The sequence below is a fragment of the Manis pentadactyla genome, chromosome 3 (assembly GCF_030020395.1).
Source record: "Manis pentadactyla isolate mManPen7 chromosome 3, mManPen7.hap1, whole genome shotgun sequence".
Lineage (NCBI taxonomy): Eukaryota > Metazoa > Chordata > Mammalia > Pholidota > Manidae > Manis > Manis pentadactyla.
In genome coordinates, this window is record NC_080021.1 from 174194291 (window position 1) to 174219947 (window position 25657).

Below are 25657 nucleotides of genomic sequence, written 5' to 3' on the forward strand. Positions count from 1 at the left end.
TAAGTTGGTCAAGATCATGTAATTATGAAGTGGCCATAAAACCCAGAATCTCTGTGTCCCTGCAATGGTCCCTCTCTGAGTAGGTGATTTCCTTCTCCCCAATAGAGCAATCAGCAGGCAGGCGCCTGGAAAATTACATGAAGGCCTTCCAGACCCCTGACATTTCCAAGGAGCACCCCAAACCCAATCTTCTACTTTTATTCTTTTGCCACTTAATTTTATAACTTAAAAGAAATAGATGCTTTTACAAATTAAAACGAACAGAAGAAAACTTTACATTATAAGAAAATTTAGACCTAGAGCAAAACAGTAAGGAGTGAGAGTGCTTAAGTGAACAGATTATATGGGCAGCACCCTGACAGTGATATTTTGAATGAAATTATATTTGTGTCTTGTTGAAGTGTTTTGCTGCTGTCAAAGTATGTTATTCCACAGTCAGCCTCCCACCCCCAGAGTAATTTGTAGCATTTCTGTATCTCAGAATATTTCTGCCACCCAGCATTTTGTTTCGGAGAGCTTAATCCATTGAGGGAAATTAAATTGGATTATCCCAGTAGGGAAGGGATGAGGATTTAGAGAGTAAGGGGTTATCCCTGCGGAGGGCTGGCCGTTCTGTGTTGTGTTGGGGTCGGGGAGTGACCAGCCAGTGCTCAATAACTAAAACAGGATCCTGGATTCTGCAATTAGGTGTATTGGACGTTGCCTGGGGTGGGAGGGGTTAAAGATGATCCTGGCTGTGTCTGGCCAGGCTGGGAGTTAGGCAGTGTCTCATCACCTTTAAAAGCCTCCCCTCAAATTGGAGAGGAGTAAACCACACTTTGTCAATCAGAGAGGTTACGTGGTAGCACTTTACTGTTTATTTCCTTTTTGCCATTCCTGAGTCTTGGGTCAATCCCCTCCCTGCTTTGTCCGCCAGGGAATAAGGGAAAGGAGCACTCTCCGGGTGGGGTCGCGGGAGATAGGAAGGGCAAACGCTGGCCGCGGGAGGGAATCTCGGCCCACGGCCGGTTCCCGGCTCTGGACGGGCGTCCCTCCCGCGAGAACTGCAGGAAGGCAGCCAGGCCTGATTTCACCGCGGAGGCCGAGGGCGCCGCTGACACAGGGCGGAGATGGGTGTGCAGCTTTTCCTTGTGAGGTTCCTGTGAAAGTTAACGGAGCTGATTAAAGGGGAAAGCACAGAGCCTGGAACAATACACGCTCAGTAAACAGTCCCCATTGTAATCATTACCGTGAACCGTTAGTTATAATTGGGGATTGGAAAAGAGCCAACCACGGAGGACCGGAAAGGTCTGCAGAAGGGGCGGGACGCGGGAAACTGGAGCTGAGGAGGGGCGTCGCGGGGCGCGCTCCCGCAAGCAGCCAATCCAGTTGCCCCGGGGAGGAAGAGGTGGGGCCAGAGTCGCCCCCGGGCCTCCGCCCCGCTCGGTGTGGAGCTACGCGCCCCGCGCCCGAATCTGCTCCGCTCCGCGCGCCCGGAGACGCCGTCGCGCCTCTCTCGAGCATTATGGCCACAGGTGCCGCCCCCACGGCAGTGAAGGTGAGGCTAGCTGCCCCGGCGGCGGCGGTATGCCCTGCCCCATGCTCTCTGGCCCCCGCCCGGGGGCATGGTCTCTGGGCCTGCCTGTGCGCCCCCGCCGCGGCGGGCAGGGTCTGGGGACACGGCCTCCGGGGCCAGTTTGCCCCGAGGCGGGGAACGAGGGGGCAGAGGGAACACTTGCAAACCCCGCCCCCAAACCTTTGGTCTCAGCTGCACTCGCCCCCGACCCCTCCCAAGAACCACTCCTTCCCGGGGAGATGCGTCCGGCTGGGGCTAACGGGCGAGCGGGGTACGGGGGTGCCCACATGCGGCGAGACCATCCCTGGGACTAACACTTCCGCTCCGACTCCGCTCCGTGCCCGCGGCCAACGTGGGAGAACTGAGGGTTTGTTCCTTTGCAAGCTTCCGGCTTTTTTTTTTTTCTTCCAACGTAGGGCTTATTTGTCCTGAAGTTTCCCATGCAGTGCAATGCTTGGGGATTCTGAGACTTTTTTTCTCTCTCTTTATCACACTGTGTGGAGTACAGGACCGCTTCCTGTTCACAAGTCTCTGGCTTTAAACTGCTTTGCTTGCATCCTTGAAAGTTAGAGGTTAGTTTCCGTGGGACCTTCCGTGCGGTGGGAGCTTTGGCCAGGGGACACGAATTCCGAGGGGTGCAGCGAGCTTCCCTTGGGGCTTTTACGTTCTTTTCGGGGTGGTGTCTCTGGAGAGAGAGTGTAGAATTACAGGGCTTATGGAAAATTTGATTATTAAATTTAAGATCTCTTTTGGGCTGTTTGTGATTGGCCAAGAACTAAGTTAACTTTTTTAACTAAAGAGATTGTTGGCCGGTAAGGATAAGAACGTCCACCGCCTTGACCAAGGGTCTCTTGATTCCCTGCTTTGTGTTTGTTTACTTCTCCACGGAGAAGGCGATGTGGTCAGTGTGTGATCGGCCAGAGTGATTAATTAGGCCCTTGTATCTTAATGAAACACAGTGACAGGGTAGTGGGGAAGGTTGCATTGACGCGTAGGTGTGAAACTCCTTTTGCCATTTTGAAGATCTTGAATTCAAACATTTGTAGAACGCTTCTCCCGTATCAGTCATGGAGAATGAGGCAGAAAGGTTTTTATGAAAATGATGTGCAAAGCGAGTTCCTTGTGCCCCGCTATGAAGTGGGGATTTTACTGCAGGGTTTACTGGGACATTTGGAATCGACTGTTCTAGCACATGGTCGGAATGTGTTAAATAGCAGTGCTTTTAAGTACAGGAGCTGCGATTAATTTTTGAGTATCTTTTCTCCAACAATTACTGTGATAGGTATCAGTGGGCAAGCAGGAAACTCTCACCTTACCCTTACAGGAATACATTTAAACCGATAATGAAAAACAGGATGGTATTTAATCTGTCTTGTCATTCTCCCTACCACACAGATTTCCTGCAGAAATCACTGCAGTGCCCTGAAGTGCAGAATGGGCTCTGATTTAAGTCCTGATGTAAATACCGAATGAGGTGTATTTTTGGTTTTGGTGAGCTGCTGAATGTAAAATTAAGAAGTACAAATAGTGCTAGGCCTGCCTGCTGATTTCTGTCTGAGGTCAGAAAGAACAACTTTGTTATTGTGAACCCGTGATGCCAACGCCAAGTCCCCCAGACCTCCGAGACAGCATCCTATACAGAAAACAGTAGGCACTAGTGTCTAGAGCAAAACAGGCTGATAAAAACCATATCCTCTCCCCAGATCATAGAATGTAGAGGTGGAACATTCTTGAAGACCATATAGTCACACAAACCCCTTTTTGTAGACATGAAGTTGAGGCCTAGATAGGTCGACTAAAGTTTTCCAGAATTACAGTTGGGCGTAGAGCCTGGCATTCCACCAACTAGATGTTGTGAGGCATTTCTGACATCTCACATGTGCTCTCTGCTATTTTATTGTGATGAGTAAAGAAATCATGCACTTTAAGAAAAAGAGAGTGGGTAGTGTGTGCATAAAGCAGGGGTCCCTCTGTGCTCACTGGATGCTCTCCCGTGGTTATTAATATAACAGCCATCGTCTGGGAGGACCTCAGGGACTCTTCATCTTCCAGCATCAGCCATGCATGCGCAGGTGGTGTGCCTGACCACACAGAGGGCTAACAGGCCTTTGGCATCCAGATAAGGCATGCTGGAGGGCTCCTTCAGTGGGCTGTATGGCTCCCCCTAGGCACCCGCCTGGCTTCTGCTCTGGGGGATTGAAAAGAAAGAATTCTTGTTAATCATGGTTACTGTGAAAAGGAGGAAATATGGTCCCGTCATAGGTGGGTGGCAGGTATTAAGGCGAACAGGCAAGTCGTGGAATCTGGACTGTGAAGAATAGGCCTTTAAAATTCTCCTCTTGGCTGCCTGAGTGTGACCAGCAAAGGGCTTCAGACTGAAAGTCCATGAGTGACCCTCAGAAACTTGGCAACAACTCACAGTCCCCAGCTGGAAACCAGATGACTAGAGAGGCATCATTGTCTGCCTAGGGGCACAGCGGCATTTTGGGCAGGACATTCCTCCTCTCGTAGGGCTGTCCTGAGTGCTGCAGGACGCACAGTGCATCCCAGGCTCTCCCCACAAATGCCACTCGTGCTCCCCCGTCGTCGTGGCAGCCAGAAGTGTCCCCGTGGGTTTTCAGACGTGCCCAGGAAAGCCGGTTCACACTGACTGAGGGACCCAGGGCTAAACCCCTGAGATTTGAGACTGCCTGGTTGGGGACATGTAGGAGCAGCTATGTGTGTCCTGACCAGCAGAGAAAAGCAAGGAGATAGGAGCTTTTTGTTGTGGTTTGGATGAAATTTATTTTGATTTTCTTTTTGCTGGAGGTGCAAGAATAGACAAACAGTGACAAACATTAATGCATTATTTCATTTGATTCTCGTAATTCTACAGATTAAGGGAAAATCTTAGCCTTACAGGGACAGATGAGGAAACAGGTGGTTTAAACTTGTGTGTGCGGTGGACCCAAACTCTTAACCGTGATTGTAATCATGGTAGTCTGTGCCACAGAAGCATCAAAGCAGTGGTTGTCAGTGTGTGTGTGATACTTCTGCACCCAGCTGGTAATTTGTTAGAAGTGTGCTTTCTCAGAACCCACCCTTTTTTTTTTTTCTTTTTTCCCTGCCTTTTCTAGCTTCTAGAGGTCACCAGTATTCTTTGGCTCATGACCCTGTGTCACATTGCCTTTTCTTCCTCTGCCTTGATCATCACATCCTTCATTTGACAGTCATATAACCTTGTGATAACATTTAGGGCCCAACCAGATAATCCAGGATAAAACCCCCATGCCAAGATCCATAACTTAATCACATGAGGTAACATTTGCAGCTTCTGGGAATTAGGACACATACAGGATCTCTTTCAGGGGCCACTATTCAACCTGTGACACTCAGCCAACCCAGATTTTAGAAATTTATGGGGTAGGCCCTTGAGTGGGTGTGCTCAGTTCTGACTGCACATTAGAACCACCTCAGGAGCCTTAAGAGCACAAACTCTGTCTTGCCCAACTAATCAGAATCTCGAGTTTGGCACCTGGGCTTTGGTGTTTAAAGTTCCCCAGGGGAATCTAGTGTCCAGCTGCTGACCCAGGAAGAGCCAGGAACGAATCCTGCTGGTATTCCACAAGTGAAGGAGAGCTCTCCGGGTTATAAGAAGTATTGAGGAAAATCCCCCTCAAAAAATAATGGGCCATTTCATGAGGTGAGCTATATTTTTAAGAGGATGTCTCCAACCCTAGAATAATATCTTTGAAAGGTGAGAGTGATTAAATAAAAATCATGAATGTTCTGGGCCCTCAGGTTATCTCTGGCCAAAATACAGCATTCCTGTATTTGTTTGATAAGGCTGCCAAAACAGAGTATCACAGACTGGGTATTTTAAGGACCAGAAATTTATTTCCTCCTAGTTCTGGAGGCTGAAAGTCCAAGATCAGGGTATCAACAGGGATGGTTCTTTTGAGGCCTCTCTCCTTGGCTGGCAGATACCTGCCTCCAGTGTCTTTGTGTGGTCTTCCTTCTTGGCATGTCTGTGCCCATATCTCTGCATGTAAGGACACTGGCCTTATTGGATCAGGGCCCTCCCCATGACCGCACTTGACCTTCATTACCTTTTCAAAGACCCTATTTCCAATAACAGTCACATTCTGAAGTATTGGGGGTTAAGACTTAAACATACAGTTCTAGGGGAAAACAGTTCAGTCCGTGACCATCCCATACGAGACGGATGTCTTGGCGGTGGGGGTGGGGGGAGCCGCGGATCATTTCCATGGACTGTGTTGCAAGTTTTAAGCAGGCCTCCAGGGCTGAAGCATTTGGCCACTCTCCCCAGACAGCTGGGCTTCCAGGACTTCACAAGGCCCTGGGAGGCCTCAAGGCCAGGTCAACTCAGTAAAAGAAAGTCCTTGTCTGCTGCACTTACCAAACTTGCCATGGGCATCCAGAGCTGAAGGACGGACATACTCAGATCAGGGATTGTGGCTGGCTTGAGGTCTGGCTCTCTTGCCTCCTCAGGAGCTTGATGTGCTCAGAGGCAGCCCGTGCACCCGGCATGAGCTTTACTCTACTACTTGGGGCTATGGTGTGTTGAGGATGCCATAATGGAGTGCTGGGTTCCGTAAGGTAACATGCTTAGGCGTCAAAGTGATGGTAACTGATTTGTAAAGTATGTGGAGTCTCATGGGTCCGGTACAGGGAAGTAGACACAGGGTGGGGTTAATATGAGCCCCTGCAGCATGGCTGGAGGTACCTGCTGGCCAGGTAAGCCAGCATTTACATAAAATGCTTTCACAGTCTCAGAGAGGAAGTCAAACCCTCTCTTCTTTTAGGAGATTGACTTGGTGTTCTGTCAGTGACAAGTGTGGGAAGAACCACTAGCTGTAAAAGTTTGGCAATGATCTTAATTGACCAGGGGGTCCCTGTTTCAGAACTTTTATCTTGTGTAATGAAGAAGTCCTGGCTGGGCAGTATTAATTGGCCCAAAACTTCGATCCCAGTCCTTGAAAACGTTTTCTACGCAGTCTAGGATTGCCTGGACTGAGGGATAATGGTTCTGACCCAGGAGGCCTGGAAAGGTCCTGTGACACTGCTTCCTGAGCGTGGATGAGGTCGGTGATGGCAAGACTCCCTCCCCCTCCACGGTGTTCACTTACACACCTGGTCATTGTTTCTGTGCGTGCTCTGTAACAACAACCTTGGCCCAGAACTTGGCTTCTCTGAGCATTAGTTTTTCAATAAATGGAGAAAATAACACTTTTCTAATAGTGTATGATGTTATAAAGGACCCCAGAGGATACTGGGAGGTAGTACATTGTAGTGGTTGCGTGGAAAAGACCTAGGCTCCTATTCCAGCTTTGCTTCTTGTAATTTTCTCTTGAACAAGTTTCTTAAGTTTACGTTTCTCTTTTGTAAAATGGGTATAATAACTGTAGGGCCTATCTAATTGGGTGGCTGTGAAGCTCAGGAGAGGTGAAGCTGCTGAAGCACTTAGCACAGTGCTGGTAACATGTCAGAGCTCAGTTACTTTATTACCAAGGTAGGTACTGAGTTAACTTGAATTTAGAGGCTGGAGGGTGAGGACAGGATTAGGCCATCTGTCCTTGGTTTCATCCTTGTTGCACATTGCCATGGAGCCAGCAGGTGGCAGCATTGCCACATTTTGGCACAGCAGGCTTCCCTCTGGAAAATGGCGTAGGCGTCCAATTAATTCCCTGGTGTACTCAGTTCTTACACTTGTCCCATATCCCTTGCAAGATGTGCTTTTCCATAAACAATCGGAGCCAGTTGGATAACTGGACTTACTTGCCTGCAGATAATTCTGCAGATAAAGTCTAGAGACCCCCTCCTGGCCTTTCTTGCACAGGCAGCTGCAGCTCCTGCTTACATGCCCAGCACTGCATGGTCCTTGCTGAGGGCTGAGTTGCCAGCTACCTAATGCAGTCATCATGCTCCAGGGTACTGTGGACTGAAGCTTGGGGCTGCAGAAGTTAGGCTCAAGGGCACTGAATTTAGCAGGATCCCTAGTTAACATTTCTTAACCACTGCTGTGGTGCTGAACTAGCTTGTCTAAAGTGTGAGGGGGTGGGTTCAAAACAAAGTTAGGTTTTGTTTTATATATACAAATCTGAAAGTCCAGTGGCGAATCCAGAATGCGAGATGCCATGGTTCAGGGAACATCGGAAACAGCCAAGTCAAAATGGTGGTGAATTTTTAAAAAAGAAAAAAAAAAGCGGAAGTTTCTGTGAGTAGCAGAATCCCCAGAGAGTAAGCTGAGAATTATTTCAGAGTCAGAAATTCAGTTCTGTGGTCTGAGGTGATAACATGGGCTGAACAGTTTATTAAGCACCCCCTCCTATGATCCGTGGTGCTTCAGAGGCACGTGAAAAGAAGGGTAAGATGGAGAAGCCAGGTAGAGGAACAATTAGGATTGCATAAAACTGTGATTTTTTTAAAAAAAGAAATTCCTATTGAATTGGTATGATTTAAGTGTACTGACTTAAGTGAACATTTCTGTGGATTTGGAAACAGTAATATTAGTCTTTCCCTATGATGTTATGTTGTAACAACGGAGGAGAGAAATGTGGGGTTGGCCTAGAACATGCAACCTGCTGTGGTTCGTAACAGTGTACCGCAAGGTGGCGCCAGCTTCACAAACTAGTTTAGCCACTTAAGGCAGTTCTGGGGACAATTTCAAAATCATGTAACTGACAGTTCAATAAAATCTCACTAACTTGCCCTTATTTTCTTGTTTGTTGATTTTTTTCCTCAGGAAACTGAGGGCCAGAGAGGTAGCCATTTCACCACATACTAATATAAATCAACTTGTGTAACCTGACCTGGAAATTGTTTTATTCAGATGTTCAATTAATTCTCAAGTCAGGAATTTTTTCTCATGGAGCTATTTTCTTCCATTTAGTAGAAATTTTACTCAAGTGACATTAGCTGTAAAGCTTTTTATTGGGAAAAAAATTGCTCAGTCACTTTCCATTGGGTTTGTAGTGAACTGTCATTTCTGTAGCCTATTGCTGGCAATTTAAAATACTATTTCTTCTTCAGGAAGTGTTAGCTCAAGGAAACCTTCCTGATTATTTCAGCTGTTTAACTTTTAGTTAACAGTTTATTTCATTTTAGTTGTTTTTGTCAGTGTTCTTGTTTGTGTTTCTTAGTCATCAAATTATATTAACTCTAAGGGCAGTGGCAGGTGACTTTAATTCTGATTTAATTCTTTAATCCCTGAAAACAAGAACTGTTTAAAATTAATCTCTGAAAAATGCAATATAACAATTTTAAGAAATTTTGAGCTATCTTTGAATCACTTATATTCACATATATATATATACACGAAGAACAGTGCGATTTCATAAATATACATGAAACTAACTTTTCATGCTATACTCCTTAATCTATGATCCCTTAGAGATCTGATTTTAGTGGCCTAGGAAAGAAAATTGCTTGTTTCTTTAACAAGTAGAATAATGGGAAGAAATCATTATTAAATGGGTGTACTGAATATTTTCTACTCCAGCAATCTTCTGGACATTTTTTTTCTATAGTCCATTTAGTGGAGAAAGTAAAACTGGTTAGAAGTGCTTTCTACAATCACATTTGCCTATTTTTAGGTATGGTTTTCTAACCTAAGCTAAAGTATTTTTCTGTACTAATTTGTTACTCAGATAGCAATAAATGTGATAGTCCAAAACGTGACCATACTTTGGTTATTTCTGGAATATAGAAGTCCTTCAAATGTTTGTTGAATGAATAATTGTTTTACAGTAATGTTCAGATTTTTAAAAATAGCCAGGTGTTAAATTAGCAGGAATGGAGAGGAGCATTTGAGTATGAAGAAGTGAATTTACTTCCAATAGTGATTTGTTTCTTATTAAAAATGATTACATATGGTATCTCTCTGTTGTCTCCCTTAGATTGGAATAATCGGTGGAACAGGCCTGGATGACCCAGAAATCTTAGAAGGAAGAACTGAAAAATATGTGGATACTCCATTTGGCAAGGTTCATATCTACTTAGGGGAGACAGACTAGCTTTTTACTTTCTCCTTGCTGGCTTGGCTTTCATGTTTAAATACATACACACACACACACACACACACACACACACACACACACACACACCACACATACCACACACACACACACCACACACACACACCACACACACACACCACACACACACACACACACACACACACACACACACACACCACACACCACACATACCACACACACACACACCACACACACACACCACACACACACACACCACACACACACACACACCACACACAACACATACCACACACACCACACATACCACACACACACACCACACACACACACCACACACACACACACCACACACACACACACACACACACCACACACCACACACCACACATACCACACACACACACACCACACACACACACCACACACACACACACACACCACACACACACACACACACACACACACCACACACACCACACACACACCACACACACACACACACACACACACACACACACACACACAGTGTTTGTCTTGGCAGCCCGGATTGTCTGCCTCGGTCTGAGGGCTAGTAGTCCTATTATTGGGTTCTACCAGCTGATCAGTGTCCCTAAGGATGCCTTAGACTTACTGGGTTGAAAACATGCCTTTTGAACATGCATAAATAACTTCCTGATTTGCATCCCTATAAGCCAGACACTCATCTCAGAGAGAGGTTATACTCTTCAGATCTGTGTATTCAGATCAGCTTCTCATTTGGGGCTGATAGATTTTGCCACACTTATTTAGGAGATAGACTGATGACGGACGGGAGGAAATATCATTACAGAGTGACCTTTTCTTATTAAGCCCTGGCCCAGAGGGGGATTTCTTGAGGATGCAGAATATGATTACATAACTGAATGGAAATAAAACACTCCTTTTCTATTAAAAGGGGGCTGTTTATTCCCCCAGTGCCTGTGCCGTCCAGGTAGGGTGAGGGTGTCCACCTTCTCTTAATTCTGTAGTGCTCCTCCCAAACATCACCCTTCCTCTGGCCCTCCTGTGAAGATCCCGCATCTGGCAGTCCCAGTCAGACCCCCCTCTTCAGCCAAGCCCTTGGATCTTGTGTACTCCAAGAACCACTTTCAGCTTGGCCCACTTGTTAACCTCACATTTTCTTGGTGCCCTTGGTTCTTAGGACCTTTCCCTCCAGTACCCATGGGCATCTCAGCGCTGGCTAACCAGCAAACAGTTCTCATGCTGAGTTCTTATGTTCTGTAACAGTGGCCTCCTTCCTGTGTTTTGCCCTCACTCGCCTTGAGCCTGCCAGATGCCCTTGACACGTCTGTATCTGACCAGGCAGAGAGCAGAGTCCCCTAGGGTCCTCGCTGCATATAGATGTTACTAAACGGTACCTTCCCATGCCCTGAGGCCAACCTTCCAAGTGCTATGAATCTCACATTTAAGCAGGGCTCAGTATATGTTTATTGAATAATTAAGTTGATTAATCAATTCTAGACTCTATACCTTCAAACTCCCAAGTTTCCATGAATCCTGTTGTGGTTGAAAAGTTGAAATGGCAGCTTTTTAATCATTTATGTGTATGTGTTTTCAAATCACTGAGTTACAACAATTTTTCATTGTGTTCAGCCATCTGATGCCTTAATTTTGGGGAAGATAAAGAATGTCGATTGTGTCGTCCTTGCAAGGTAAGGTATTTTAAGCTTTTTGAATGTTACTGCTAAAGGAGAATTTAAATAAAATTACAGAAAGAGTAATTATGTAGGTTTTAGTTTTTATGTCTTGGTGGAGCCAGAGCATATTAGTCACCTTTATTTACCACTTATATTTTTGGGGTAAATCATATTGACTTTGGATATCAAAGATTTCACCCCCTATCCCTTTTGGCTGGGAAACTGGTTAAAATAATCCAATGGATGAGTGATGAGTTTACTTAAAATTGAAGCTCTGGCTTTAGTTCTTAGTTGCGAGAGAAAATGTTTTCTTCTGTTCAGGTTTTTTTCCTTTTTCTAGTAAGATAAACTGCTTCATTTAAGATCCCTTTTGTAAGAAGAAATTCAGATGGCCAACAGGCATATATGAAAAGCTCTCCAAATCTCTAATTATCAGGGAAATGCAAATAAAAACTACAATGAGATATAACCTAACACCAGTTAGGATGGCCAACATCCAAAAGACAAGAAACAACAAATGCTGGTGAGGCTGCGGAGAAAGGGGAGCCCTCCTACGCTGCTAGTGGGAATGCAAATTGGTTCAACCATTGTGGAAAGCAGTATGGAGGTTCCTCAAAAAACTCAAAATAGAAATACCATTTGACCCAGGAATTCCACTCCTAGGAATTTACCCTAAGAATGAAGCAGCCCAGTTTGAAAAAGACATATGCACCCCTATGCTTATCACAGCACTATTTACAGTAGCCAAGAAATGGAAGCAACCTAAGTGTCCATCAGTAGATGAATGGATAAAGAAGATGTGGTACATATACACTATGGAATATCATTCAGCCATAAAAAGAAAAGAAATCCTGCCATTTGCAACAACGTGGATGGACCTAAAGGGTATTATGCTCAGTGAAATAAGCCAGGTGGGGAGACAAATACCAAATGATTTCCCTCATTTGTGGAGTGTAACAACAAAGCAAAACTGAAGGAACAAAACAGCTGCAAACTCATACTCCAAGAAGGGACTAGTGGTTACCAAAGGGAAGGGGTTGGAGAGGGTGGGTGGGGAGGGAGGGATAAAGGAATTCAGGGGACTTATGATTAGCACACATAATGTAGGGGGGTTATGGCAAAGGCAGTATAGCACACAAGACAAGTAGTGACTCTATAGCATCTTACTATGCTGATGGACAGTGACTGCAGTGGGGGGTGTGGGGGGGGTCTTGATAATGTGGATGAACGTTGTAACCACACTGTTGCTCATGTGAAACCTTTGTAAGATTGTATATCAATGATACCTTAATAAAAATATATATATTACATAATGCTTAAAAAACAAAATGACTGCAAAAGATGTATATAGGTGTACCACATCTACTTAACTCTCTTCCTTTTTTGGACTTTTAGGTTGTTTTTTCTTTTTCCTATTTTGTTTCATTCTTTGCTGTTGCAGCCTTTCCTCAGATATCTGATAATCTTTGTTCATTTTATGTATGAAACAATAAAAAGTCATTAGGGGAAAAAAAGATGTCTTTTGTAGTAATAGTTGTAGGTTTGCAGGGAGTTGGTTTCAGGTCCCTGAAGTGGCTTCCCTGTGGTGTTCACAGTTTCCTTGACAAGGCTAGCACTGTTTCATATTATAGAGGGGACAAATCATTTTATCACACAGTCAGAGATTAGTGAAACTCCATTTATTAGTGTTCTATTGCTGCATAACAAATTACTACAAATATAGAAGCTTAAATCAGCACACATTATCCCACAGTTTCTGAGTGTCAGAAGTGGGCACAGCTTAGCTAGGTTTTCTGTTTAGGGTCAGTGTACTCAAGGGACTGTTCTCACCTGTTGCACCAGGCCCTTGTTCAGGCTCACATGATTGTTAGCAAAATACAGTTCCTTACCATAGGAGAAGTGAGGCCTTCAGCTCCTTGAAGGCCTTCCACATTCCCTGCCCCTGGGGGCCTCTCCGTGGGCAGGCCACATGATGGCAGCTTGCTGCTTCGGGGCCAGCAGGCAGAGCCAATCATGGGCGGGACTCCCAGCACCTTTGCTGTGTCCTCTTGATTGGACCCAAGTCTCAGGTCCAGAGTGGAAGAGAAGGGAATTACACACTGCATGGAAACGGGGCTGCCCTGGGGTGGGGGTGGGCGCGGTGCCACACTGCATTTTTTAAACAAGTGGTTTTGCTGAATGCAGTAAAATTAAAATTTCATCTTAAGTGGTCACGTGGAGTCAATTTCAGGCCACCTTCTTGGTTGGCTTGTGGTCATTGCTGGAGAATTGCTTAATTTTTCCAGGCTTTATTAAAAGAAAACTGATTAAAAGAAATCAGTTGATGGTGTGGCCCCATGGTGAGGGTTTTAAATTTCTACTAACTAAACTGAAATGTGTTGGCCTGTGAGCTGTTTGACCCTCTAATGCAGTGGTTCTTAACTACTTTGATTTTTTAATTTCTCCTGAAAATCTTAACAGAGTTTGGGAGACCAGCCTTAGAAAAAAGGATATACTCTTGGGGCATCCACGGCCCTCCATCTCTGAGGTCATCTGTGAACTCGAGAGTAAAAGCTGCTATGCTATGCATGTCTGAAATTTTGTACACATTATTTTGATGTTCTTAAAATTCTCTTGGTGATCAAAATAGACATGAAAGTTTCTTTTAAAATATAACTGTGGGATGATACAAAGGATACTTAATAACAACCCTGTGATGCAGGTATTTCTATTATGCATTTTACAGATGGGAAAAAATGGGATGAGAGGACAGAGTGACTTTGGCGAGGTCACACAGCTAATTAGCAGTAGGACTAGGATTTGAACCCAGGAAGTTTTACTGTAAAACCCATACTTAATCTTTGTACAAATTAAGATTTTTACATGTTCAGTTATTTCCTTAAAAGCCTGTTAACCGCATTATCACATGGTAGGGACACTGCCCTCCTGACACTTTGCCTTTCTGTGGTAAAACAGTATGTGTGGTATTTGTAGTTTTTCAAGCAGCCCAGAATCATTTTAACTATGAAATACTCCTTAAAGGAATACCACCTAATGTGTGAATTTTTAAAAATAATTTTAGAAATTGAGTTCCCTTTATTGGCCCTCAGGTGAGGGGTGTGTGTGTATGTATGTTTAAGATGCTCAAAGAATTGTAACCAAGCACACATTTCTGTTCAAATTGAACTGCTCACATGGAACTGCTCAAATTGAACTGCAGATCCTATTCTAGGTACCATTAAGGGAGACAGACAAGGGCCTCCCCCCCTCGGGGCTGATTCTAGTGGAAAAGATGGACACTGAAAAGGACGTAATCAGTTTGAGTTGCTGGTAGATGTTAGAAGAAAAAAAGCCAGGGAATAGTGATGTGACTTAGATGCATTGGTCATGGAAAGCACTTCTCTGAGGAGGTGACACTGGAGCTGAGACCTAAAGAGGGTCAGGGGCCTGAGAAGGAATGAGCATTGGGGAGCAGCGAGAAGGCTGGGGACGCTTGGTTGGGATGGGAAGGCTTGCATTCCTAGCCTGGTACCCAGCGACCTGAGGACCATGGTGAGGTGTTTGGATGCTATTTGATGTGTGGTAGGAAATCAGTGGTGGTGTATTTGTTTGCTGGAGCTGCCTTAACAAAGCACACACTGGGTGGAAACAAATTTGTTTCTTCACTGTTCTGGAGGCCAGGAGTCCAAGGTCAACGTGTTAGCAGGATTGGTTCCTCCTGAAGAGGGGGAAGGACCTTTTCCAGGCCTGTCTCTCTGTCTTTGTGGCCGTCTCCCTGGGCCACCCCGTGTTCTTCTGTGCGTGTCTGTGTCTGGATTTCTCTTTTTACAAGGATACCATTCACCCTGGATGGGAGCCCACCTGGGGGCCTCGTTTTAACTTAATAACCTCATTAAACACTCTCCAAATACATTCACATTCTTCTGTTTTCTTGAGGCTAATACTTCAACATAATAATTTCCATGGACACAATTTAGCCCTTAGCAGTGGACATGTATGAGGTGACTAGTTCTTAGATGAAACCTGCTGATGTTCTAAAAAACTAGAAACTAGTATTTTAAAAGTGTTCTTAACTTATTGGGTGATCAGACAGAAAGGAATGGGGAGATTCAACTAGAAACTTGGGTTTCTAATTCATGTATTTCTTCACGGGCACCTCTTGTTTTCTGTGTTGTGGCTCATGTGAAACCAGATTCTGGGGTGTTGGTAGACACCCTGTCTACAGAATAGACATAGTCTTCCTGGAGAATGAGTTCTAAGTAAGTTGTTACCTACACTTGATGGGAAAATAAATACATAGAACATAAAGCTGGTCTGTACTTGACCAGGTGAGGGGTCCTCAGTAGGCTAGTGCGTGCCTGGCCTCAGCCCACTCTTCCTCTGCCAGGAGAAGGGCTGTGACGAAACAGCGGGACGGAATGGCTGTGAACGCTTGGTTGGTTTTCTCTTCAAACAGTGTTGAAATGCCCTGCTCACTCACCTGCTGTATTGGCTGTCCTGCCCATAGGCATGGAAGACAGCACACCATCATGCCTTCGAAAGTCAACTACCAGGCGAACATCTGGGCCCTGAAGGAGGAAGGCTGTACCCATGTCATAGTGACCACGGCTTGCGGTTCCTTGAGGGAGGAGATTCAGCCAGGTGATATTGTCATTATCGATCAGTTCATTGACAGGTAAGCAGAGCTGAAAACATGTTAAGCTCTTATAATATTCCCAGCTCCAGTGGACAGTGTGTGGGGACCTGGGGAGGACAGGAGGGCAGGCCCACGGAATTGCTTTAAGCTTTTTATTGTGGGAGGTTCAAGCATATACATATTTTGAAGAAGAAAAATCGTGAACTCTCAGTTACTAATTCCCAGCTTCTGCATGTGTCAGTTCGCTATAGTTTGTGTCTTTAAAAAACAAGGACTCTGTAAAAAACAAATTACTTAATATTTCCTTAATATTTGGTAATCGAGGCAGTGCCTCCTTTTCCTTATTGTCTCAAACTGTTTTTCACAGTTTGATGGTTCAGGTAAGGGTCCCGAGTTAGTCTTCTCATTACACACATGAGCTTAATAATGCCTCTGTCCACCTCCATGTTTCCTTTTCCTTTTTGTCCTGTAGTGTCTGTGCATTCTGGTTTTATGACTTCATCCCAAAGTGTCACTTAGTGTCTTCCCCTGTCCCTTGTGTTTTCTGTAAACCAGTGGTTACTCCTGGAGGCCTGTTCAGAACCAGGTCCAAATTCTTGATCTTTCTTTCTTTCTACACCATATTGGGAGGCATGTAATGTCCAGTTTTCTTTTCATGACGTTAAAATGGAGCAATTGGTTCAGGAGCTAGGGGTTTTTTTGTTTCTAATCGCACATAAGTAATATATAAAAATTGCCAAAAAGTCAGCAGTAATAGACTGCCAAGATCCTGGGCTTTTTCTGCATTCAGAAGTAGTTGAAGAAATCACAGGGGAAAGTAGATGGTCTCTGAGGGATTCCTGATGAAAGTAGCCACTTCCAGGGTGCTCTGTATAGACCGGTGACTGCCTTCTGAGCCTTGAGTCAGGGTGGTGGGGAGATGTACCACAGAGTGTGAACCTTTGGTGGCTCCTGCTGAAGTCACCCAGACTGTCTACTCAGTACACCCTGCTTGTCCCATCTGCTGTCTCTGAGTTTACTACACCAAACGCCTCTCCCACCTCTTTTGCTAAGACTTATTCAACCCAGTTCTGTGCAGCCTCTGCCTTTCAGGGGTTTGTTAATGATTTAGAGTCCTTCAGGACCTTTCTTGGTTGTTTCCTGGAATCAAGCTATAAGGCTGAACCGTGTAAAACTTGACTATTCTATAGGTCAGAAATTGTTGACTATCAGCAATTTCATGTGCTCCAAGCTAATAGAAAATGGAGGTAGACTAAAAATCACTTGCCCTTTACCTGTCACTTTTCCTATCAGTTTTCACACCTGACATTATATATTTATTACCAATCTCCTCCATGAGAATAAAAGCCATGTGAGGGCAAAACTACCTGTCATATTTGCTTCTTTATGCCTAACACCCACAGCAGTGCCTGGCCTGTGGCTGGTCAGTCAGTATTTTTTGAATGATTGAATGAACATGATCATTGAAAAGGAGAGGAGGGCTGGAATTCTTCGTCAGAATCTCTGTGGCCATCAGAATCCATGTGTTTCGAGTTAACAACTTAATAGGGTTGTTTAATAGAGCATAGTACAGAACTGCATATTCAGAATGATCCAGATTATCAAGTATGATAGATAATATTAGAAGAAAAGTCTAACTCAGATAGTAAGCCTGGCTTTCATGTATCACTTAAATGGTGTAACTGCACTATTGTGTTTCCCAGATCATTTTTTCACATGTAGTAAATGAAGGTGTTTCACATACTAGTTCTTTCAAGGAAGCAGTTGAGGCAGAAAGGTAGAGAATAGAAAGTGGACAGGTTCCATATCTGATTCCAGTCTACTCGGCACTTCTTAGCTGTGTCATCTGAAGATCTTCTGGTGACTTTTCTTTTATGTGCCATGTAGACAACCTGCTTCTTAGTTTTGCCTTGGGATTTCAGTCTCAGGCAAGGCCCTTTTATGGGATCTAGTGTATGTTACCTGCCCAATACACAGGTGCCCTTATTGGATAGAGGGGTCCATAGTTAACATTACTTGGTTACAAGATAGGAAAAGCTCTGTTAAAAGAGGATTCCTACAGGAATATTTAGAATGAAATCTCACATTGGATGTTGATGACATATTACAGCGATAATATGTTGGATACGTTAGGTTAGATAAGATATGAAAGCATCCATTCATGATAAAAACTCTCAACAAAATGGGTATAGAGGGCAAGTACCTCAGTATAATAAGGCCATATATGACAAACCCACAGTCAACATCATACTTACACTAAGAAGCTGAAAGCTTTTCCTCTAAGGTCGAGAACAAGACAAGGATACCCACTCTCCCCACTTTTATTCAACATAGTACTAGAGATCTTAGCCACGGCAATCAGACAATGCAAAGAAATAAAAGGCACCCAGATTGGTAAGAAAGAAGTTCAAACTGTCACTGTTTGTAGATGACATGATATTGTACATAAAAAACCCTAAAGAATCCACTCCAAAACTACTAGAACCAATATCATTGAATAATGAATTCAACAAAGTTGCAGGATACAAAATTAATACACAGGAATCTGTAGCTTTCCTATACACTAACAATGAACTAGCAAAAAGAGAAATAAGGGAAACAATTCCATTCACAATTGCATCAAAAAGAATAAAATACCTAGGAATAAACCTAACCAAGGATGAAAGACCTATACTCTGAAAACTACAAGACACTCTTAAGAGAAATTAAAGAGGACACTAACAAATGGAAATTCATCCCATGTTCTTGGGTAGGAAGAATTAATATAGTCAAAATGGCTATCTTGCCTAAAGCAGTCTACAGATTCAATGCAATCCCTATCAGAATACCAAAAGCATTCTTCAATGAACTGGAGCAAATTCATATTGGAACCACAAAAGACCCCGAATAGCCAAAGCAAACCTGAAAAGGAAGAATAAAGCTGGGGGGATCTCGCTTCCCAACTTCAAGCTCTACTACAAGGCCACAGTAATCAAGATAATTTGGTACTGGCACAAGAACAGAGCCATAGACCAGTGGAACAGAATAGAGTCCAGATATTAACTCAAGCATATATGGTCAATTAATATACGATAAAGGAGCCATGGATATACAATGGGGAAATGACAGCCTCTTCAATAGCTGGTGTTGGCAAAACTGGACAGCTACATGTAAGAGAATGAAACTGGATTACTGTCTGACTCCATACACAAAAGTAAACTCAAAATGGATCAAAGACCTGAATTTTAAGTCATGAAACTATAAAACTCTTAGAAGAAAACATAGGCAAAACTATCTTGAATATAAACATGGACAACTTCTTCATGAACATATCTCCACAGGCAAGGGAAACAAAAGCAAAAATGAACAAGTGGGACTATACCAAACTAAAAAGCTTCTGTAGAGCAGAGGACACCATCAGTAGAATAAAAAGGCATCCTACAGTATGGGAAAATATATTCATAAATGACATATCCAGTAAGGGGTTGATATCCAAAATATACAAAGAGTTCACGCACCTCAACAAACAAAAAGCAAATAAGCCAATTAAAAAATGGGCAGAGGAGTGGAACAGACACTTCTCCAAAGAAGAAATTCAGATGGCCAACAGGCACATGAAAAGATGCTCCACATCGCTAATCATCAGAGAAATGCAAATTAACACCACAATGAGATATCACCTCACACCAGTTAGGATGGCCACCATCCAGAAGACAGACAACAACAAATGCTGGTGATGATGTGGAGAAAGGGGAACCCTCCTACACTGCTGGTGGGAATGTAAATTAGTTCAACCATTGTGGAAAGCAGTATGGAGGTTCCTCAAAAAACTCAAAATAGAAATACCATTTGACCCAGGAATTCCACTCCTAGGAATTTACCCTAAGAATGCAGCAGCCCAGTTTGAAAAAGACATATGCACCCCTATGTTTATCACAGCACTATTTACAATAGCCAAGAAATGGAAGCAACCTAAGTGTCCATCAGTAGATGAATGGATAAAGAAGATGTGGTACATATACACAATGGAATATTATTCAGCCATAAGAAAACAAATCCTACCATTTGCAACAACATGGATAGAGCTAGAGGGTATTATGCTCAGTGAAATAAGCCAGACGGAGAAAGACAAGTGCCAAATGATTTCACTCATCTGTGGAGCATAAGAACAAAGAAAAAACTGAAGGAACAAAACAGCAGCAGAATCACAGAACCCAAGAATGGACTAACACTTGCCAAAGGGAAAGGGACTGGGGAGGATGGTTGGGAAGGGAGGGAGAAGAGGGAAAAGGAGCATAACGATTAGCACACATAATGTAAGGGGGGACATGGGAAAGGCAGTATAGCACAGAGAAGACAGGTAGTGATTCTATAGCATCTTACTACGCTGATGGACAGTGACTGTAATGGGGTATGTGGTGGGGACTTGATAATGGGGGGAATCTAGTAACCACATTGTTGCTCATGTGATTGTATATTAATGATACCGAAAGAAAAAAAAAGATATCAAAGCCAGTTTTTCCTGTTTCTCTTTACTTTATTAACATGGCCGCTAGAAAGTTTAAAATGACATACGTGGCTTGTGTTCCGTTGCTGTTGGACAGCGTCTTCCAAAGTTGAGCCATTGGTTGTGCCATGTGGTTTCCAGCTGACCAGGCTTGGGCATGTACATGATTCACTGTGAGTATGTTTGAATGTCTCAGAAGAGAAGAATCAGAACTTACTGACTTACGAGTAAAAGCCCACTTATGTTGTACTGAGAGCAGATTTTTAGCAGGGTAAATCTTTGTGTGTTGAGGCGGGCACCTGATACCTCCAGTAGGAGTAGGTCAGCTGGTGGCTGCGCTGCTGAAAGGCTGATGTTCCCGCAGCCTGCACTCCGCCTTGGCGTGTCTGATGGAATATAGCGACATTCTGCAGAGCCCCTGGTGGATTCTCACTGCGAGGGCAGGAGCGCCAGGTGGGGAAATTCATCTGGGCTCTCTCTGACCACAGGCAAGTCAGTTTACCTATGTGGCTCTTGGTCCTCTCTTCAAAACCAAGGCTTGAACTCCACCATCACCTCAGCTCCTTTGCCTGCAAGACCCATGAATTCTCAAGGTGTCATTCATTTGTACACACACATTTGCCTATTTCCGTAACTTTGCCAACATACTATTTTAGAAAAAAATATCCTTGTCCTAAAGTGGTCTTCAAAGGCTGGAATCTTCCTACTGTGGATTTGTGAAAGAAAGAATTAGAGTGGAATAATAGGTTATTCTTATAAAATAGGAAGCAGAACTAAATAAAGGGTGTTGCATGGGGGGAAGAAAACAAAACACCAACCCAGCCTACCAGCCATGCCGTGCATACTTCAGAAATCATTAAGATTTAAGAGTGACTTGATTTTTATGGTTGTTTTTAAAAACATTAGATTCCTGTTCTAAAAATGAAATATACCCTTGAAGGAGTCTGATAGATTAGAGCTCCTCTAAGAAAATAAGGTCATTCTCTTCTGAAAGTCATTTATTTCTCTTGTGCTACGTTGTTCCAGCGTATGAAAAGTTGAAAACCTGGGTGTGAGAAAAGGGGAATCCTGGGCAGGACTGACCTGGAGAAAGGAGGACAACAGACAGGCTGGAAGGGAGTGGCTCTGAGTATTTTTAGGTATGTGCAGTCAGTCCTTAAGTCTGGTTTTAGACATGCAAGGGAATGCCTTAGTTAATATCTAAAGTGAAAATAATTTTCATTTGCAATAGGGCAGTCATGGAAAGTAAAATGGATCTTGATCTAAAATCTAAATACCAAAAGAATATGTTGTTGTCATTTTCCCATTCTTACTATGCAGTGACAGGTTTCTTCCTTCCCTTGCCCTGGGCCCCATACAATGTTCTTCACAAACCCAAAGGGAAAACTAGGGATTCATAGCGAGAACCAGTGAGGGCTTGTGCACAGTAAGCTTCCTCAGTGCCTATATGTCTCGCCATATTGGGTATGATAATCCACTTCTTCTGACTTTGTGGAGGTCCCTGGTGTCCGAACCACAAATCCTTAGGCAATTCAGGATAAACATGGTTAAGAATGGGACTCACTCCACTCTTGACAGTCATTCAGCAGTCCATATAAACTGGGGAAAGACTTTGTCTGACCTTTCATCTGTTACAAGAAAAAGTTGTGAAGCTATTTATACTTTAAAAGGATCTCCTAAGGGAGATGCTGTAAGATTCATAATTTGGAGGTTCTCGCATGGCACAAACCCTTGCAGTGCCGGGTCCACCTGGCTCTCCTGCTGTTACCTGTGGGGACCAAAGCAGGACTGAGCGGGGAGAACAAAGACCTCACGAGGGAAGCAAAGTTGATTCCCCTCCCCAGAATCTGGCTTTGCCACGTGAAACAGAGACAGTCTCTGAAAGCTCAGCTCCTTAGGTTCCTAGTAAGCCTTTGTGGGTTGTTTCTCTCTTGGGTTTCACACCTGGTTCTGTCCTATTTATTTGCCACTGTGCAGGGTGCAGTGGGAAGAGCCACTGGTCCCCTTTCTTGCTGGCTGGCTCTGTTACCTCCTCTCCCAGGGGTAACTGTTGTTTTTACAAAGGGCTCTGAGGACACACCTCCTTGCTTGTGGCATGGTGAGGGCCCCCATGTAAACCTAACCAAATTCTGAGACGAGACTTAGAAGTGCGGCTGTGCATTTGCTTGGCCTTTGTTTTGTTTCCGCTTTTCAGCCTGGTAGCTGGAAGGCCTGACCATCCCTTACATCCCTTGACCACCCCTCTTTTAAACCCTGGATTTAATGATTTATTAGAAAGTGGAGTGTAGAAGTGATTTTTCTAATAAGTATTTTGCCATTAGAGCAGGGCAGGACTGTTACTCTAGCTTTTTTCAACACGTGAGGCATTTGAGGCATTTTGTTGTCTCTTCCTGTTTTCCTGTTACATGCTCCATTGTCAAACTCATTCATTAGATACTTCTACAGATTCTTCTGTCTGTGTGGGAGGACTGAGTATATGGCCTCTCTTAAACTCCAGACTCGTGACAGTTCATGCCATGCAGGGTACACATGGACCGGGAATTCCAGCAATTTCCACACATGACCTTTCTCCTCATCACCATCGATCCTGGTTATTATCGTTGAAAGGAATTCAATTCACCACATTTTATTATGCATGTATTAAAAGGAATAGCCAGATCTGTAAACTGTTTGGCAAGATGCCCACATTATATCAGGTTTTAAAACAAATAAGATGCAAAGTAGGAGTTCTTAAGTCACTTCTGTCACCAACAGAAATCTGAAGGTAAGACTAGCAAAAAGATACAGTAAGAAGGAAGATGAGATTCTTTTAAACACTGGCCTAATGGCCTTTATCAAGAATGTTTTTCACGATAAGGACTGTTATATACAGTGAGAAAAATACAACCAAAAAATAAAGATTAAAAAAAAAGCAGGATGTAGTTCTTAGAGCCAAGTGTTTTCTGCAAAGCACTGTTTATATGTTGGCCTGTTGTGCCTGAGGCCCAGGGAGGGGTTCTGCTTGAAGAATGCAGTGGGAGAAAGCCAGCTTGGAAGTGAGGACATCCAAAATTGTTTCCTGTCTCTGTCCTCAAATTCCTTTGTCCCTTAGGTCCCTCTGCTAAATGCGGGTATGGGTTGGATTCCTAGGAGTTCTGAAGTCCTCCCTCTTGAGAGAAGTATTTTCTTGTTAGAAGTGGGAGGGTTCGGGTGCCTCTGGCCGGTGCTGCCTGCTTGCTTACTCATCAGGAAAGTCCCGTGCTAAACACAGTCGTGAGGGATTATGTCAGTTTTTTCCCCCTCCCAGAGAAACAGCCCTGCCTTGGGCTTCCCCAGCAATGTCATGCTGTAAAGTTCTTTCTCACCCCAGAAAAGGACTGGCCCTGAGGTTGAGGTGTGCGCCGATGTCAGTTACATCATCTTCTTCATGGACAGGGAGGTTTATAGTAAAGAATTAGACAGGAAGCCTTTGCCTATTGGCTCTTCCATCCCCACCAGCAGCTATTTTAAACCCTTGCTCTTCTCTCAGCTGCCTGTTCATCTCCTCTCTTAATTGAGAATGTTACATCTTTACCAAAAAACAGAAGCTGTTAGGCGTGAACTTACCATCTTCCTTCACCCTCCCTTTCACCACCTACTTGGATTCCTGTCCTACTCTGTCATCTTCCTCCTACAGCTGTCCTGGAAGTGGGGGCAGCTGCTCCCTGGAGGAGGTTAATTCTTATGTTTTGCTCTGCAACCTAGTTCTGTTATTACCGCCTCACCTTATAGCTGGTTAATAAAAATGCTGATAAGCTCCCAATGTTTGCGTTTCTGCTAAGTGCCACAGTCAATCCTATTTACCGAGGGTGAGGATTATAAAACCTGAGGTTTCCTCAGGTTATCGTTGCGGAAACTGAAGCTCAGAAGTATTGGTCATTTGCTAGTAGTAAGTGGGATCTGTGGGGTTTGGATTTGAGCCTATGACCTCAACTACATCTCACGTGCAGTTCCAGTCCTGCCCTCCTCTTTGAGATCCACACTTTGTAGATACACGACAAGGTCCCAGAGGCGCCTCATAGTTGGTAATTCAGGATTGTCTGTTGGTTGTCTTTTGGTCACCTACCCACTCCAGTCTCCCAGCTCCTCCTCCTGTGCTTGGGAAGTCACTGAGTTAGTAATGCCGTGGCACTGCCGTCTACCAGGTGATCATTGCTGGGATCTGACACCCTTAACTCCAGTCTCTCTCCAAGTCATGCCTATGCATGCCTCGGATCCTCCCTTTCCTCTCCCCTCTGCTCTCATCAGGGTCTGTTCTTAACATTCCTTCTCTTCAGCTTGATGCCCCACAAAGCCACTTTCTATACCACTCCCTGAAAATACAGTGGGAACAAAGATACAGTCAGAAGTTTTGGAAACCAAGCATCCCGCTACCCTCAGAGAGGGCTAGCCCCAGCATCTGGTCCTCAGGGCTGTGACCGAGCAGTGGTTAGCACCAGCTCATACCAGACTTCTGAATCCATGGCATGGTCCAGGAAGGAGGGATGTCCTAATCTCTTCACATAGAAGACCTCAGCTCTTATAATTTGATGTAATTTTTTCCTGGTTCCTCTTCTCATTGATGCTGATGATCTTTGACATGTATTTAAAATATCTTGTCACATTGGTGGTGGTTTCTTGCATTGCTTTTGTACTTATCCCTGCTCATCTTCTTCTCAGTGAAATATTAATGTTTATTATTTGTGGTCACATCTGGTCTTCTGAACACGAAGTTGTAATTTCTGGGTAATTCTGAAGCAAAATTCATATTAAGCTGTTCCCAGGTGTCAGATGCTCTTACGCTCTGTATAATTTGCATTTACATACCTGTTGCTGTTGGAGATGTTTAGAACCCATTTAAAATGGCACCCTGACTCATCATTAAATTTTAAAATACACATGCCTTTCCAACGAGCCTTCCCCTTTTGCAGTTTACAATCCTAAGAATAAAAGCATCGAACACTCTAGACACTTGTACCAGGATGTGTGCGTATGGTTTCCTGAGCGAGCAGCCTAAGGCAGTGGTTGAACAGCCATCCTGTGGAATGTCATGAAGCTGTAAATACTGTATGTGTCAGCTTGGAGCAGTGTCTGTGATACTGGCTAGTGAAAGCAAAGCTGCTGAGCAGTAACACTGGTAATACTTCCACGGGCCATACTGTGTTCCTGGTGCTGCTAGTCACTGCAACACTAGGAGGCATCCCACACATAACTTACTATCCCCTTTTATAGAGGAGAAAACAGGTCCAGAGAGTTTGTTACTTAGCACCTGTGTCAGAGCTGCGGTTTTTGTTCTTGTACTTCTGCTCTGAGTGCTCTGCTTAGCAG

The 25657-nt window shown here is 44.0% G+C and overlaps 1 protein-coding gene across 2 annotated transcripts in view; it reads left to right on the forward strand.

Annotated features, from left to right (window-relative positions):
• Positions 1–1404: 1404 nt before the first annotated feature.
• The window catches only part of MTAP (methylthioadenosine phosphorylase), a 44889-nt gene continuing 20636 nt past the window's right edge, over positions 1405–25657 (forward strand). The window contains exons 1-4 of one of the 2 annotated variants that reach the window (XM_036887662.2): positions 1405–1537; positions 9454–9540; positions 11188–11246; positions 15718–15885. In XM_036887662.2, coding sequence (XP_036743557.1) covers positions 1505–1537; positions 9454–9540; positions 11188–11246; positions 15718–15885 — 347 coding nt within the window. In that variant the 5' untranslated portion in view covers positions 1405–1504. The remainder of the gene's footprint in view (positions 1538–9453; positions 9541–11187; positions 11247–15717; positions 15886–25657) is intronic. The other variant, XM_036887668.2, reaches the window with a different exon arrangement.